This window comes from Adelges cooleyi, unplaced genomic scaffold, assembly GCF_023614345.1.
Source record: "Adelges cooleyi isolate 19-005CV unplaced genomic scaffold, UGA_ACOO_1.1 ACOO_flye_CR_arks_rails_tigmint_CR_PRNA_249, whole genome shotgun sequence".
In the NCBI taxonomy this organism is placed as follows: Eukaryota; Metazoa; Arthropoda; class Insecta; order Hemiptera; family Adelgidae; genus Adelges; species Adelges cooleyi.
Window position 1 is genome coordinate 432,048 of NW_026095914.1, and position 17,214 is coordinate 449,261.

The 17,214-nt window shown below is 30.3% G+C and overlaps 2 protein-coding genes across 2 annotated transcripts; one reads left to right on the top strand and one right to left on the bottom strand.

Annotated features, from left to right (window-relative positions):
- The first annotated feature begins 488 nt into the window (after window positions 1-488).
- Window positions 489-7,884, top strand: LOC126837439 (major facilitator superfamily domain-containing protein 6-like). Its single transcript, XM_050571342.1, has 7 exons — window positions 489-615; window positions 4,160-4,522; window positions 4,666-4,853; window positions 5,015-5,151; window positions 7,121-7,242; window positions 7,320-7,562; window positions 7,665-7,884. Exons 1-7 carry the CDS (start codon window positions 546-548, stop codon window positions 7,835-7,837), a joined length of 1,296 nt encoding a protein of 431 aa, XP_050427299.1. The 5' UTR covers window positions 489-545; the 3' UTR covers window positions 7,838-7,884.
- Window positions 7,885-8,306: 422 nt separating this feature from the next.
- On the bottom strand, window positions 8,307-14,546 carry LOC126837438 (cytochrome P450 4C1-like). The gene is made up of 12 exons (XM_050571341.1): window positions 14,473-14,546; window positions 14,072-14,362; window positions 12,569-12,675; window positions 12,410-12,500; window positions 12,135-12,326; window positions 11,519-11,588; window positions 10,552-10,678; window positions 10,412-10,472; window positions 10,155-10,336; window positions 8,869-9,037; window positions 8,627-8,806; window positions 8,307-8,534 (listed from the first exon to the last, which is right to left on the bottom strand). Exons 2-12 carry the CDS (start codon window positions 14,292-14,294, stop codon window positions 8,362-8,364), a joined length of 1,575 nt encoding a protein of 524 aa, XP_050427298.1. The 5' UTR covers window positions 14,295-14,362; window positions 14,473-14,546; the 3' UTR covers window positions 8,307-8,361.
- Between the last annotated feature and the right edge of the window lie 2,668 nt (window positions 14,547-17,214).

Consider the following 17,214-nt stretch of genomic DNA (forward strand, 5'->3'; position numbering starts at 1 on the left):
TTCAAGTGTACGACAAAAGACACAAAAAAAGCTCACATCACAGTAAAACGTGTCTGGGCGTATCTGAATAGTTAGAAGCGGGAGATAACTCGTGTTCTTTTTGACCGTATTGCCATATCTGATCGTTGTGTCTTATTCATTCAGAACCATAATTTAAAGCTACTTTATGAGTATTATGACCAATATTATCAGCAATTGTACTCTTCTGACAATTTCCAACTGTTTTTCTGTAAACTACACTTGAGTCTCATAAGTGTTTTTAATGCAGATTATATTGTCAAATAATTTAATGTTATATTATGGACATACCATCGAAAACTATCTCTCAAGTTATATACTAGATCATAAGATAAACATTTTTTACAAATCACGTGAAGGCCAATTTTAGCAAACAATTAAATGTCATATTATTCACATATCATTGAAAGCTATCTCTCAAGTTAGTTAATACATCATAAGGTATTTAGTATTTCAGTTGACAACACGATTTGTTAATTTAAAATTGTTTTCCATTAAATTTTTATGAAAGTAGAGAAAAATTAATCATGCTATGTGGCAGCAAAATCAACATGGATTTACTTTTTATGAAAATGAACTATTTCTTCGCATGGGGCGGTAAGATATAAAAATTATAACTACCATTTATCCAATATGGATACCAATAGAAAAAGCTAATACAGTGGGGTTGGGCATAGTGGGGAACAGATCATATTGGGGACAAGGAGGTCACCGGCTTACAAAAGTTATTATAATTGAAAGTAATAAAATCATTTACAAATAAACGCTTTGATGCGAATCATAGGTTATTATGTTCAAATCAGTACAGTCAAAACCAAGCACAGTAAGAAATTATTAAAGTGATGTGCAATATTTAAAAATAAGCGTCAAAGCGTTTCATTAAAAGTAATTTTATCGTTTTTATTTAAAATATGCCTGTACACCTGTGACGTCCTAGTCTCCACTATGCTCCAACCCCATTCTACTGGCTTTTTTATTGTTAAAATGTGTATAGAATGTAAATGATCTTGTATAAATTCTGAGCTCAAAAAAAAAAAAAACTTCACAGAAACCTAATCAAAATTAATAATTTTACAACACTTAAATGTATAAATTTAATTCCATATAATTTACTTATTAAAAGAATGATCTTAATAATAATAAACATAATACAATAGAACTATACTAACTATATTAATTATATAATTTGTTAATAAAAATTGTATTAAAATGTACGATGAACGTTGAAAGGTTCTGTTAAAAAGCAAAACGTTAAAATAATGAGCATACTGTTTTTTTTAATTTGTTATAATTCAACTAAATATTGGTCTATTTTTAATCGTGATGGAAAACTGGTTTCTTTCGCACAACTCCCGTCGCGATCTGTTATCGCCCGTCGTCGTCGTAGTAATAAAATACATTTTTATTAATTTCAATTCCCTTATCGCTCTTTACCGATAGTAAAATATCGCATGGCATTTTTGCTATAGCAGTGAGTTATCTGCAACCTAACCTACCTAACCTAACCTACCTAACCTAACCGCAATGATTCGACAAATAAAATAACTTTTAAAAAATGATTGAAACTAGAGTGGGGTATTATATTTACACTATTTACATGACTTGAAGTTACTCCCACTTGGATGTCTTGACTAGGTCGCCAACGTTTCGGAACACTTGCACGTCCCATCTCCAGGGCTGTGGTTCGATATTGCTCGTACCGCGCTCTCCTGCAGACTGACCGATTCGCTTCCGTGGGCGTATGTTATATACCATAACCCCACAGCATTCTCCGCTTCCTCTTGCCGCTGACCGCTGTTTTCTACGGCCACGCCCCTTCGCCTTGGCCGGCTACCGCATTACTGATTTTCGTTTTTGTTATCAATAGTTTTTTGCTGTATTTCCGGCTCTCTTCGTCCCGTTTGGTCTCTGGTTTCCTTTGGTCCTCTTTTTAATTGATATATCACAAGTTTCCACGTGTTGCTCAATTTCCAACCATCTTCTCGGTTGAAGTTTGTTGTGCATTTTTCGATTTCTATGGCTTCCCTCACCATGCTTTCGAGTAATGGGATTCTCGAGACAGGACCTTGATTTCTTCAAAGTTTACGCTATGACCTTCTTGACCCACGTGTTATGCTATGGTCCATTTTCCAGTTGTTTTGTAGTCCAAATTTGTTTCGTGTTCTCTTGCACGTACTTCAATAGGTTGACCGATGTATGAATGACCACAGGTACACTGAAGTTTGTAGACTCCCGGTGTTTGTAGTTTCGGTAGTTCATCTTTTGGACTCCGGAAAAATTCTTCCAATTTCTTCACTGTTGAGTAAACTGTGCTTATACTGTATTTTCTTGCTACTCGTTCTATGCGTTCGGTCAATCCACTTATAAACGGAATTACCACTGTGCCTTTGACCAAACGGGACAAAGAGGAAATACAGCAAGAAACTATTGATAACGGAAACGAAAATCAGTCATACGGTAGCCGGTCAAGGCGAAGGGGCGTGGCCGTAGAAAACAGCTGTCAGCGGCAAGAGGTAGCGAAGAATGCTGTGGGGGGTATGGTATATAACCTACGCCCACGGAAGCGAATCGGTCAGTGTGCCGGAGAGCGCGGTACGAGCAACATCAAACCACAGCTCTGAAGATGGAACGTGCAAGTGTTCCGAAACGTTGGCGACCTAGTCAAGACATCCAAGTGGGAGTAACCTCAATAAATGTAAATAGTGTAAAAATAATTTTTGTTTTAGAGAATATTTTTAACATTTTTTTTTTTTAGTTATTTAATACTCATTTGCGTTATAAGCACTACGTTTTTTTATTGCACCTAATTATTTTTTTTTGTTTCATTTTTTTTTAAATTTACGATAGCCATTTTATTAAAAATAATTTGTTGAAAATGTTGACTGGTCGATAACCAGATTTGGGTAATTACTTGCGTTTAGATACTAATGCACTTAAATAAAAATATCCCTACGCGCTTACTCTACCGCAATACACCTCCCATCGTATTCTTTTACCTTTGGTAACTTAAAAAGTAATTACCTAAATCTGGTTAACAACCAGTCAAAATTTTCAGCAAATTATTCTTAATAAAATTACTATTTTAAATTTTTTTAACAAAAATGTAACAAAAAAATAAAAAACATAATTAAAAAAAGTAAAATAGTTAAGTGCAATAAAAAGTGTGGTGCTTGTAGTGCAAATAAGTATACATAAATTAAAACAATTTAAAAATATTCACTAGAACAAAAGTTATTTCATTTGTCAGATCTTTGTGGGACACCCTGAATAGTATGTATCTGAATAGTAATCTATGGCTTCACTCTGTAATAAAACTAAAATTAAAAAAAGGAATTTTTTGGGAGTGATTAAAAGATAATATATTGTGATAAATAATGGTCTACCCATTGTATCCAATGATTTTATTTTAAAGTAGTAAACAGCGGGTGACAAATAAAATCCTGACAAATTTTCAACTAAAGGGTTCAAAAATTACAGCTAAAAAATACAAGAAACTTTCATCCTTATTTAGAGAGGGGGTGATGGGAAATGGGTATAATTTTTAATTTGAGACTTTTGGCGTATAGGGGAATATCAAATAAATGTTTCTTATACATTTCAACTCGATCCGACTCTTTTTCTCAATTTTATAGCCAGTAAAAGTTAAAACTTTAAAACTCGTAGACAAATTAGAAAGTAGATTATGCCGGCTGACCTTACTTAAACAAAGGTGGACAGACAAAGTCGCAGAGAGTCTAGTGGAAATTGGAATTCAGGAAGGAGATACAGTAGCACAGGATAGTGATAGATGGAAGCAGGTTTGTGTTGCGGTAATGAGAATTAATGGCCTTTGAAAAACCGCAAAAGAAAATTTATTGAAATGACCGACGACTGATGTTTTTATTCGAACAATTATAATTTAATCTAAAAACAAAAAATGAGATCAAATGATTTCGAGTTTTTTTCGAATATTTCATTTTTCTCAGGCTAATTAATTTACTGTCGAGATAATTTTAAAAAAAACTAATTGGCCAAAAAATAGTTATTCGAAACATCTTAGAAAGATTGAGTTCTTTATTTTTTTTTTTTTTTGTTGCATTGAAAAGTAGTAGCGATTTTTTTATTAATTATCAACGTTTTATTTCTATATTTTTAACATTAGCCTACGCACCTGTTGTACCGTTTTTTACCACAATTGGAAAACAACGAGGTTATTCCGCATTTGCGATGGGAATCACTTTGACTGGTATGCAGATACCCAGTGTTGTTGTACGGCCTGTGATAGGGATCGTCACGGACCGCTACCAATGCCGAAAATCAATATTTCTCATTGGAGAGGTGCTTTTAGCAATAGCAGTTCTCGGATTGATATTCATACCTGGTGCAACGGCGCCAGAGAGTATCGCTGATGAGATCGTATTTGAGACTTCGCTGTACTGGGTGTTCTTTTTTTTACTGTTTTTCTTTTACCTCGGATCTACAATGCGGTCGCTGATGGAGGACACGATCTGCGTCAGTCTACTCGGTATATGAATGCACCTAGTCGATAAGTATTTCTTCACTAATCATAAATGTTTTCGCGCTCAGACAGCACGTAATAAATTTTAATCCATTTTTTTTTTGTTATGACATTAATCGTTATTAAGACTATCATCATTTTTTCTCCAGGAGACAATGTACACGAATACGGACACCAAGTAGTTTGGGGAGCAATTGGTTTTGGTATAAGTTCTATGGTTTCTGGCGTGGTCGTCGACTGGTTTAGCAAAGGACGAGATCATAACGACTTTAGACCCGGATTCGTGATAACAATAGTATGCGTAGCCTTCGATATTTACGTTTCGGCTAAAATCAAGGTAATCTGTACTAAGAATAAATTTTGGTTTCACTCAATTTGTTCAATCGAACAAATTAATACGGCGATTTCCGAAACCATCTGTTATGGTTGTATGGTGATATCATTTTGGTAGAGGGATACTTTTTAATAAAGTACACTAATGAATCTGTATATTTTTAGGTTAAACAAGTTGAAAAAACAGAAAACTTTAATGGCGATATGAAAAGAGTTTTAACTGATTTTAGAGTAATCGTATTTATAATTGCAACCATCTCGTTCGGTTTCTTTTATACCTTTATTCAGTATTTTCTCTTCTGGTAAGATACAATATCACATCGATAGTATAGCGCACAGGTATCATAAGTTTGATTTTTTTATTTACAGGGACGATGTCGTATAATATATACAGGGTGATTAATTTTGGGTAAGATTTTCTCGGAATATATTAATATTTTGAACAATATTTATTTCTCAAAATATTTTTAGGTACACATTAGGTCAAAATACATTACTATTTTGAAAATATTATGAAACGAAAACCATAATAATTATAATAAATTTAAAATGTTTCAACCTCTACAATACTGATTTTAATTAATTTTTTTTTAAACAGTTGAAAAAAACTATTTACTTGATTTACTGAATTTAATAACTACAAATTAATAGCATTACCTACAGCGTTTTAAAGAGATAAGAATTGTATATTAATAAATGTTCAGTTATAGCTAAAACTTTATGGTCAAATTTCCGTACTGTATGTTAGACACACAACATTTGGGTAAGATACTATATATACCCTAGATAAATTTAATCAATTAAAAATAATATGCTTACATAGGTTTTAAGTAAAATTAATAACAATATTATTAAGAAGTGATTACTAATTAATGCATACTATAATTACTCATATTTTCAAAATTAATTTAAACATATGTGTTGGGTATTATCAACTCACATATACAAATTCAGGTATCAATTATTATTCGAAATTAATCATAACACAACACACTTTTCATTAAAATTAATTAATATTGATATTACACATTCACATGAATAATGTCACATTAGAAATGAATGCCTTATATTTACACATACTTTAATACTTTATAAGTTACACCTTGTTATATCATTGTAAGGTCTTGGATCCAATTTAAAAAATCATTTTCATAGTAATTGATATAATTGTTCATTCTCAAAACCATTAAGATAATTCTGACATGATAACATTTATTTTAAAATGATGAAATGTTTTCGGAAAAATTATTCAACTTAAATTAAAAACGCTAGTTGAATTCGTATTGTATTAAATTACATTTAGTCAAACTTCAACACACTTACCGGTTAAATGAATGCTGTGCCCTAATACAAACGTCAAAAATAAAGTCGACAGAAAATGTTATCAATTGATATTTTTAAGTGTATATTTAAAAAAATATAAGATAATGAGTTATGCCATTAAATTGTATACCTAAAAATATTGAAAAAAACAATTATTCAAAATACTAATATATTCTGAGAAAATGAGTGTCTTACCCAAAATGAATCACTCCGTATAAAAATAATTTCAAGTCCTCTAACAGTGAAAATATCAATCTTTGTGTTCCAATATTCGTACAAAAATTGTATAGAGGACTTTTAAGTATTATTTCTTATACCTCACCTAATAACAAAACAAAATTAAAATTGCGCTTTTGCAGGGTAATCATTTTATCACGAACCACTCAATATAATATCGTACAATTAAAAAACAATGTATCATTGTTTTTATTTTTTATAAAATGTTATCTCAATTTTCCATAATTTTTATTTTTTAAACTACACTTAACTTTTTTTTTAGAATAGTTAACTTAACATTTTGACTGGTTGATAACAATTTTTGCATGGTTATTTTTAAAATTATAAGTTTTGAGGTTAGGATGGTTAGTGCGCACTGATTTTAGTCCACTATTCTCAATTTATAATGTTAATAAAATGTAAGCGTTACCATTCAAGTTTCAAAATTTGCCATAAAAAAACTAAGTTAGAAGGAAGGTAAAAACAAAAAAAAATTGGAATCACATTGTATAATAAAAACAATATAAAATAAAAATCAATTTCTTATCAACCGTATGAGATATTGCGTGGTTGACGATAAAATGACCACCCTGTATATATCTGTACACCGTGTCATCGATATAGTTATAGATTCCAAATCATAATTTTGGAAAAAATAATAACCGTTAACAATTTTTTTAAACTTGTAAAATTTCAATTAACAATGAATAATTTGTTTTATTCTGCATTTAGGTATTTTGAAGACATAACCAATTTATATCATCCTGAATATGAACCCTATATAAAAACTATTCAAGGGTTTTCTCAGACTATACAATGTTTTTTAGGGGAAGTGCCGTTCTTTTTTATTTCAAGTAAGTAATAATTCATGTTGGTAGACGTGGCAAAATAATAATTGCGAATTGCATAAATGTTTTCTTGTATTTACTAGGTTATATAATCAAAAAGTTGGGTCATATGAACGTGTTTTCATTGGGGTTCGTGTTTTTTGCAATCAGATTTGGTCTTTATTCGATTATTAAAAATCCGGTGGTTGCTTTGAGCGTTGAATTACTTCATGGAATCACTTTTGCATTACCGTATTCTGCCGGAGTCGCGTATACCGCTAAATTGGCTCCAGTTGGTGCAGAAGGGATGATGCAAGGATTTTATGGAATGGCAATGAAGGGCATAGGTTTGCAGTGTTTTAAGTTTATATTCATCTTTATGGACGCTTTGTTGATTTGCGTATGATTATTATATTGATTTAATTTACAGTTATTTTGTATTCTTTTAGGTATTCCGATGGGAAATTTTGTTGGAGGTTATATAATCAAGAATCTAGGAATCATCGATGCTTTTAGAATATTCAGTATAGGTTCGCTTACGGTTTGTATCGTTGTATCAATAACGAATCTTATTGTAAACCGGATGTACAAATCCGAAAATAATGTTGTCCAGACTAGTTAAGATCATTCGATACGTACCTATTGTTATATGGTCATAATTAAATCACAATGAATATACTGGTAATATCTCTTTGTTTTGTAAATATTGTAAAATATAGGTATTCCTTAATGTCAACGTCCTTATATATTTTACTTAAAAATGCAACTGTACTACCAACGATGTGGTCGATAAAAATCTAACTTAATAATAATAGTAACGTTTAATTTTAAGTGTTTAGAACTGAGAATTAGAACGAATATATCACTTCTCACTACATTCTAGTAAATTTATTTTAAATAATATTATAAGTTTTTCAAGGCAGATAAAGTGATATTGTTATAAGCCATATAAAAAAGTAATAAATAAAATAAAAATATTAAATAAATAATATTAACTAATTTAAGTAAATTATTTGCTTTTATTATTATCTACTGCTTATTACTATGATCTACAAATATAACATTCTTTGAAGTATCTAAGTGGACCTTGTGTTCTGAAGTTTTATTTTTGCATGTTTTTGTGCTCAACAGCAACCCTAATTCTCATTATTTATGATTTTTGAAAAGTGATGTTATTTTTAAACTAGGCAAAGACTCAGCTTTTAATACCAACTGTGGAATAACAACAATATCTTTTTGCGTTCCTAGTGTTTCCAATTTCATGTATCTAACAACTGTTGATATTACAGTCTTCATTTGATACATTGCAAATTTCTGACCTAAAATATCAAACAGTAAATTTATTTTATCTTATAAAATGACAATCAAAATAGATTTTGTTAGACAAGTTTGTTTATTAATTATGTCATACCGATACAGTTCCTTGGTCCTGCGCTAAACGGTATGTATCCAAATGGGTGTCGATCGATACACTGGTCTGGTAAAAATCGATCGGGATTAAACATTTCTGGGTCCGGATACATCGACTCATCACGATGTAATAAATGAATTATGATGACTACAATAGATTCTGCAGGTATTATATGATTTTCTAAAATATTAATATTTTGATAATTGTATAGCCGAGTATAAGAATTCAGTTTTTAATCATACTAAGACGTAATGGTTGATTTATTTTTCTCATAATACCCGAAACACTAGGGTAAAGTCTCATGGTTTCTTTTATTACTCTTTCTAGTATCGGCATTGCTTTAAGGTCTTCCACTGTAGCATCTCGACGACTGTCACCAAATATTCCATGAAGCTCTTCTCGGATGTCATCCTGTGTAGTATTAAGGAGTAAAATAAAATAGGTGATAATAGTTGTATTTTGTTGGACAACATATTTTGCAAAAGAACCGTGTGACTTTATTATAGACACACATATAATATCACTAACCACGCTATGATTTAACAACATAATCTGGAATGGATTTATGGGATGTGATAAAAATCTACACAGCCAGGAATGTGGGGAGTTTTCATTATTTTAAACTCTCGGTAGTAGTTTAAGTTGTTTTATGAAAATATGAAAATTTCTTAACACCGTCCTAACATTTCTACAAGTTTTTTCAATATCAACAAATGAATAATTTAATAGATTAATTTTTCAATATTATATCGAGGGGGATTGGTTAAATCATCCCTAGGTACATAATTAAAGGTTAAGATGTAAATATAATGATGAATGGTCCGACCCTCACATTCTTTTTTAGGGTGTTTCGTAAAACATTTTAAAAGGGCACCTTCGATTTTCATTTAAAAAATACCACTTGAGATGTATTTTTCTGAGAAAATTTAGAGTAAAATCAAGTCTATACAAAATTAAAGCTCGAGACCATATATAGATTTTCACTCTGATAATTTTTTATTCAACTGATTTGGCCAATTATAAAACTTTAAAAACATGTAAAATTTAATGTTCGTTACTCAGTTTCTAACAACTATCAAAAACCGCTTATGTCAAAATCTCGATAGTGTCTCGATATCTAAATTTTGTACAAACGTACTTTCAGATTAAAACCACTTAGATACCAGAAAAGAGAATCTTCCTTTTAGATTAACGCCATAGACGTGTATCTGTACAAAATTGGCTTAACAATTATTGCGTTGTAAAAATTGAAACACACATTTGTTGATATCAATCAGGAATGTTTTTTTTCTATGTTAATATATGACTTGAACATTTTTAGTTAAATATCAAATTGTATTAAACAAATTTTATTAACTTTGCTGTTTGATTTACTTTGCCACCTAAAAGTCCGTCTCAAAAGGTTTTAAACTAAAACGTTTTGATCAATAAATAAAAATATCAGTTATTAATATATAGTTTGTAAAACGGCGATAAAAATTACCGTTTCGTTTTAGATAAGTAAAATTTATAGTAATAAACTAAGCACCTGGATGTTTTGATTCATGCCAATGTGAATCAATGCCATTGTCATAGCTATTGAACTGGTATCGTGTCCTTCGAAAAGAAAAGTGTCTACTTCTTCTCGGACGTCAGCATCTGTCATCGAGTTAGGATGTTCTTTGGAAATGCCGATTAATAGGTCCAGGAATGAATGTACTCTTTTTCTTTCTGTAAATAATATCAGCATTTCAAATTTAGTGCATAAAAAATAAATATCGATTACAAACAAACAGAATTTCAAACCCTCGGTGCCGGCAATTAAATTTTCGGAATAAATAAGTTTTTGTTTTCTTTCTTGAATAATCTGAAATTAGATTTTCGTTAAACATAGTACAAATATATTCATTTGTGTACAACTGTCGATTGTATAGTGCTATAATTACATTTTCAGTAAACGTATGCAGTACTTTTAACGATTTATAAAAGTCTCTACCGCCAGTGCTGACGTTGAAAATCGTGTCGCTCCAAAGCCAAATTGTTAATATTCTTTTGACGGCTATACGACACACGCTAGTAAAACAATATATCCAATTATTCCCATGTTTACACTTGGGAAAGCTTAAACAGTTTTAATTATAATATATACATATATATATATATATATATATATATATATATATATATATATATATATATACAGGGTGTAATGTAAAGTTCTACCGAGATTCAAATGAGACATTCAGAATGCTCTATGGGTGCAATAAATGGTATTCATTTTTTTTTTATTATAAAATTATTTAAAATATAACTCGTATCTCATTATAAAATTGTCTTACTAAAAAAATATATTCAGATTTGAAATCGGAAAAAAAATCTTGTGGAATTGATATGTAACATGTTTTTTTTTAAATCTGGCCACATTTGCGTCCACCGAGTGGCCACTGAGTGGCCGGCATGTGACCGAAACCAACATATGGCAAGAGACACATCATTATCAGTTAGAATTTTATTTTTAATTCCTTAGAATTATTTTACATTAAATTATGTGTCGCATGCCATATTATGTTGATTTTAGTCACATGCCGGCCACTCACTCGGTGGCCACCCTGTGGACGTATGTGTGGTCATATAGCAAAAAATCATGCTACATATCAATTCAACAACATTTTTTCTCCCGATTTCAAATCTAAAATAATTTTTTTCGTAAGACAATTTTTTTAATGAAATACGAGTTCTATTTTAAATAATTTTTAAATTAAAAAAAAAAATGAACACCATTTATTGTACTCATAGAGCATCTTGAATGCCTCATTTGAAGCTTGGTAGAACTTTACATTACACCCTGTATGTATATATATATATATATACATTTATATATATATACTTATTGTTATAATTGATTACACTTACGTTTTTATTGCATTAACGTAATCTGTGGATTGTCCTTCTTGAGATCTTAAGCTCACGCCCAGTATTGTTTCTATAACATCAATATTAAATGCGGTGTATATAATTTAACAAACATCAAATATACGATTTTTAATAATGATAGCATTTTTTTTTTTAACTACTTCAACCGTCTTTTTCTTTCAAGGCTGTAGTCGATGACAAACTCTAAGCATTTAATATAATATGTTTGACAAAATATAAGGTTTTTGTGTTACAACAATACCGGACTAATTAAATTGACAGTGCATTTTTATTCGATATTTAATTTAGTTGTATAGTTAAATTTATGTAAGATATAAAAAAAAATAAAACTTACTGAACCCGACATAACAAAAAAAAAATAGCTACAATTTTTGGAGATAATATTTTGAAAAAACGTTATTGGTTATTGTGAGAAATGCACCTCAAATCAAAACCTTTTCTACGGTGACTACTAATTTGTGTTCTGAGGAACGCTGAAATTTAAACTAATACCAGCGTACCTCCCCATTTATGCTCCAAATTCAAGCACTGCCCACCAGACAGGGGTAACATTATTTATTATTAATCTATAAATTAAAAAAAAAAAGCAGCTTACCGCATACAATATCTAAAGCGCATAGAGTCACGTGAGAACTTATGTTCGTGATAAGTTCATCGTTTTTCGATGCTTTGCCAAGGTTTTGCACTAAAGTGTGTGCATGCTTGTTAAAAGATGGTATATACGTTTCTAAAATTTTAAAGTGAAACGTGCTGGTCAGTAACTTTCTTCGCGCTTGCCATTTTTCATCTAAAACATTACCGTAGGTGTTTAATAATATAAAACGACCGTTTAATATTCGATACAGGCCACGAGTGGGCGACAGATCATACCGGTGCTGGTCAGAAGCCCTTTGTTCAACCAGGGCTCGAGCATCCTGTAATCCGGTCCTTTGGTGATGTGTTCAGTACTGGACAACAATATCTTTATGGCAAATACACATCTATTCTAATATTAAGTATTAGAAACAATGTAACTATTAACTTGCATACCTTTATGTCGTCGGGATCGTTTATAATGACGTAGTCACGTATTATAGCATTTATGCGTACTAATGGTCCAAGTATTTTAAGCATGCTGGAGTAATAGGGTAACACAGCTGAAAATTTCGGATGGTCATGTAATTACATTTTCGGCAACGCAATAATTTTTTTTTTTTTGTTAAATTATACTAAATGATTCACAATAGGTACGTCAATGAAGACTTGATGACTATACTCGATGAGCATTTTACCGAAACTCAATTATATTAATTAATTATATTCTTTTTATACAATTTCACCTCAATTTTTTTACAATTTCATTAGTTTCCACAACCCCCCAATTAACTGACTTTTTTTTTTATAGCAATTTTTGACACTTTCATCGTAACGCGTACAATTTATTAACTTTTTAAATTGAGAATAATATACTAATAATTATGACAACCAGTTTTAAACAACTATTATTAGAGTTGTTATAGTTTAAAAATTAACATGGGAGGGAAACTAAGTGCACACAGATAAAAATAATACTACATTCAACCTTTTCTCCTGCCCAATATTTGAAACTTTTTATCAAACAAACTTATATGGCGATTTCCAAAACCATATAAATTATGATAGATAATTTATGCTATCTGTTTTTATTGTAAGGTTATTTAATTATGGTATAGAGTTAATAAAGTACACTGAATGTATAATTTCAGGTTGAACAAGTTAAAAAAAAACAGAAACTTTAAATGGCTATATGAAAAGAGTTTTAACTGACTCATAACTTACTTCTTTTGATAGCAACTTTTGAATTGTAAATCGTAACGCATACATTTCATCAACTTTTTCAATTAAGAATAATTCAGTACTGAAAATATTGTGACTAGTCGATAATCAGTTTTGGATAACTTTTTTTAAATAATTATAAGTTTTAAACTCACAAATAGGTAGTGTGAAAAATTGAGATCACATTGTATAAAAAACAGTAAATTTAAGAAAAAAAAAATTCTCATTAAATCCTATGATATATTGAATAAATTATAAGTTAAAAAGTTTTAGTTTATAAGCACTTTCTGTGTTTGTTGTACAATTCTCGTAAGAAATATTTAAAAAATTACTGAATTCCATAAAAGCCATATTTAATACCTACATTATTTGTTTTCTAGACACTAACTCATTAATAAGTTGAAGTAATGTTAAAATGTTAAGTAAATCCAAATTGTCTACTCGATTAGTTATTTTTGTATAGCTATAGTAATGAAATAATCTTCTCAATTTTTATTTTACTGTTAACAGCATACTTTTTCTAACTAAAACAATACATTTTTCAATTACTTTAAGGTGTAAAACTATATAGACCTTACCTAACTCGATCAACTATTCCCCCTTTACGGTAAATTAATTTTCAAACATAAAAATAAGCTAAAATAATTAGAGTAAAATAGTTTTGGATAATTATTTTTGGATAATTTTTAGGCTTCCACTAATAATGGAAAATTGCTTAATACTTCACAAAAATATTACCTTGAGGGCTCAATCTAGCGGCGCTAAACGCGTTCTTGAGAACTTCCCAGTAGGTTTTTGTTAAGCTCGGTAGTAGTGACATTTGTTTTTGCCGTTCGATCGCACGTTTATCCCGAAACAATTTGTAGAGCCGGAAAGTTAGCAGCATGATAAGCGGTAACCATAATATAGAGATGTTCAAACTTAAAGCCAAAGCTTCAGAGAATTTTTCCAGCCAGTTCATTGTGAGATGACTCTGAACCAGAGAACTGTTGGCGCTGATATGCAATCAAGCACTGCTGACATTTACAACTGTATTTGTTGTGGAATACAAATAACTTATTAGACACGCATAGTTAACATATTAGCTTAAATATAATAGTATCAAGTTAAAAGTCATAAAAATAATAATTATTGTTTACCGATTAAGTATTCAATAATATATAAATTATAAGTATACGATATAATGTCTCAACGGAATGGATCGGAAAACATCTGAAACACACTAATATCTATAAAAAAAACTGCACCTGTTGTTTTCACTAAAACACTCATTAACCTTTGTAATCAACACCGTATCTGTTAAATAAAAAAATATGGGAAGTGAATTATTTATAACGCTGGTCCTTTGAAATGTTTAGATTAATTTTCTTACATTGTAATACAATTTAAAAATGTAGAAATTATTATTAAAAACTTTTGTGTACTTTGTATTTAATTTCCTGACAATTTATGATTTAAAACATATTTGCATTGTTAAAATATTTTGTAACAATTATCTTAAAAGGTTTTATGAGTTGCTCAATTATAATTTTATTTCCCTTGAGGTTACATATATTTACATTGTTTTTAAAATACACCTACAAACGTATCCTACATAGTATGTTTTACATAACCAAAAGACGTGTCAGATTTTCAATTTTACTTTAAACTATACACACAGTCATTACACTCATTCCCCATCGTTGGTTGCCTATTTTTTTTTTAGTAAATCCATACAATAATTTCTGTTAACTCGTGGATTGTTCAGGCTGGGTTTCCTTGTGTGAGCAACATGATTGCCACCGCTCTTAACGATAATATCACAAGAATATGGTCAGCCGTTAGCTCTATTAGTCCTTTAACTTCAACATGACAAGAGGGGATACCTTTAATTACGAAAAAGTCAAGTCGTTCGGCGGTTTTCTCCGAATTGGTTAGCTAGCGAATTGGTTCTTTGGTAGAAATGATTTCGGAGCGATCATTCTTGATCCCTAGTGATCAAGAATTCTGACTGCAAAGCACCCGTCTCCTAGCGTACAGAAAAAATCAGTAAAGTTAATTTAATCTACACCTCTTTGGGTCGGACAATAAATAGCAGTTACCGTGAGGTAACTTTTCCCATCTTTAACACAAACGCTTGTGGGTTATATGTGTAGTTTTGAGTATTCTTCAAGTTCGAAATGCTTAAGGGTGACATAAACTAGGAAGGGAGTTTTGAAGAAATTTGTATTTTAAATATTAAGGTTCCGAGTACATCAATATGCTCTCTTGGTATTAACTATTATCCAATCAAATCAGTTAATATTATTGCCATAAAGAATAGGGAAGACGGATGGGTGACCCTCGAGTCTAAATTAAGCTTGGGCAAGGAGACGAAAAAGATAACTTGTAAAAAAAAAACGTACGCTATTCTTTTATTGAAATGTAACAATATTTTTCAAACAAGTAAATAAATAACCAAGATAATTATTAAGATTTCAGACTGGCAGTCTATGAATGGATTTAATTAAAAACATTTCGATTAACTCTTTGTTTTGTCAAATCATTATGCCATTTAAAACAAACCACGATATAAATACAATACGACAATATAATCATTGATGTCGACTAAAAGACACTTTCTCTGGGTCAAAAAATTATTCTGTTTCATACTTTAACAAAAAATTATGTTCAAAATTTACAAAAATAATTGTTTATAAGTAATTTCTACAGGTTTTTACAAGTATCAATAATGAATTATCATAACAGACAGATAGATAGATAAATACAGCGTGTTATGCTTACCTATTGAAATAGTTTTTTTAATATTTTTATTTGTAAATGTAAATTCTAATCGTATGTTGTTATACAATGTATATAATATTATGATAATAAATACAAAACATACTAAAGTTCATATCAATTACCAGAAATACTTTTTTGCGTAGAATATTAGTAATAGCCATGCCGTTTGACTTTGGTTTTCGTTATCAAAAATTAAAAATAAAACATGTGCAATGCACTGATTAGTTGTTTATTGCTATACTATGTCGTAAACAAGCTAATGATTGTTATTGAAGCTGTGTTTACCATTGTTATATTTCAATGTTATAATACGTGACTGGTGAAAGGTGTGCGGTTTAATTCAACGTTCCTAATTATTATTAATGTTAGAATAATTATTTTATTGCCTCATAGCTATTATTGCCCAGTACTCAACAACTTACCATAAGACCGGACTGGAGCCCTGGTTAAACAAAGGGCTTCTCCGCAGCACTGGTATGACATAATTAACAAACAAATTAAACTAAAATATATACAGGGTGTTCCAGAATGAAAAGTAAATAATAGGTGATTGGACATCTGGGGGACCCCCGGATAAGCCCCCCGTTTTCATTTTTTCGATAAGTCAAAAATTGAAGGTTTCGACAGTTAAGTAAAAAAATAATGACTTTAAAAAAAAAAATTATGCCCTGTTATTCAGTGCGAAAAGCTCACCTTAAAAGAGGGGTCACATCATTTTCAGTCCCTAACTTATCTGTTATCATTTATCTCTAATCTCTTATAATTTATCTCTTACCAACTATCTCTTTTCTTTTATTTCTTATCAATTATGTCTTAGCATTTATCTTTTATCACTTATTATTTATTTCTGGTCTCTTATCATTTTTTTATTTAGAGGTCGAAAGTGACTGAAAATTATGTGACCCCTCTTTTAAGGTGAGCTTTTTGCACTGAATAACAGATCATAATTTTTTTTTTTTAAGTCATTATGTTTTTACTTAACTGTCGAAATCTTCAATATTTGACTTATCGAAAAAATGAAAACGGGGGGCTTATTTGGGAGTCTTCCAGATGTTCTATGGTGTTCATGCTGAAACACCCTGTACATATATATATATATTTGTATTTATATGTAACAG

What these genes read in the sequence shown, in the direction of transcription:
- LOC126837439 (XM_050571342.1), top strand. Translation starts at nt 546, where the DNA reads ATGCTATGTGGCAGCAAAATCAACATGGATTTACTTTTTATGAAAATG. An exon ending in GATCTGCGTCAGTCTACTCG is followed by an intron (nt 4,523 to 4,665) that starts GTATATGAATGC and finishes TTTTTTCTCCAG; the next exon opens with GAGACAATGTACACGAATAC. An exon ending in AATGGCAATGAAGGGCATAG is followed by an intron (nt 7,563 to 7,664) that starts GTTTGCAGTGTT and finishes GTATTCTTTTAG; the next exon opens with GTATTCCGATGGGAAATTTT.
- LOC126837438 (XM_050571341.1), bottom strand. Translation starts at nt 14,294, where the DNA reads ATGAACTGGCTGGAAAAATTCTCTGAAGCTTTGGCTTTAAGTTTGAAC. An exon ending in GCATGAATCAAAACATCCAG is followed by an intron (nt 9,038 to 10,154) that starts GTGCTTAGTTTA and finishes AATACTACACAG; the next exon opens with GATGACATCCGAGAAGAGCT. An exon ending in AAATCAACCATTACGTCTTA is followed by an intron (nt 8,807 to 8,868) that starts GTATGATTAAAA and finishes TTAATATTTTAG; the next exon opens with AAAATCATATAATACCTGCA.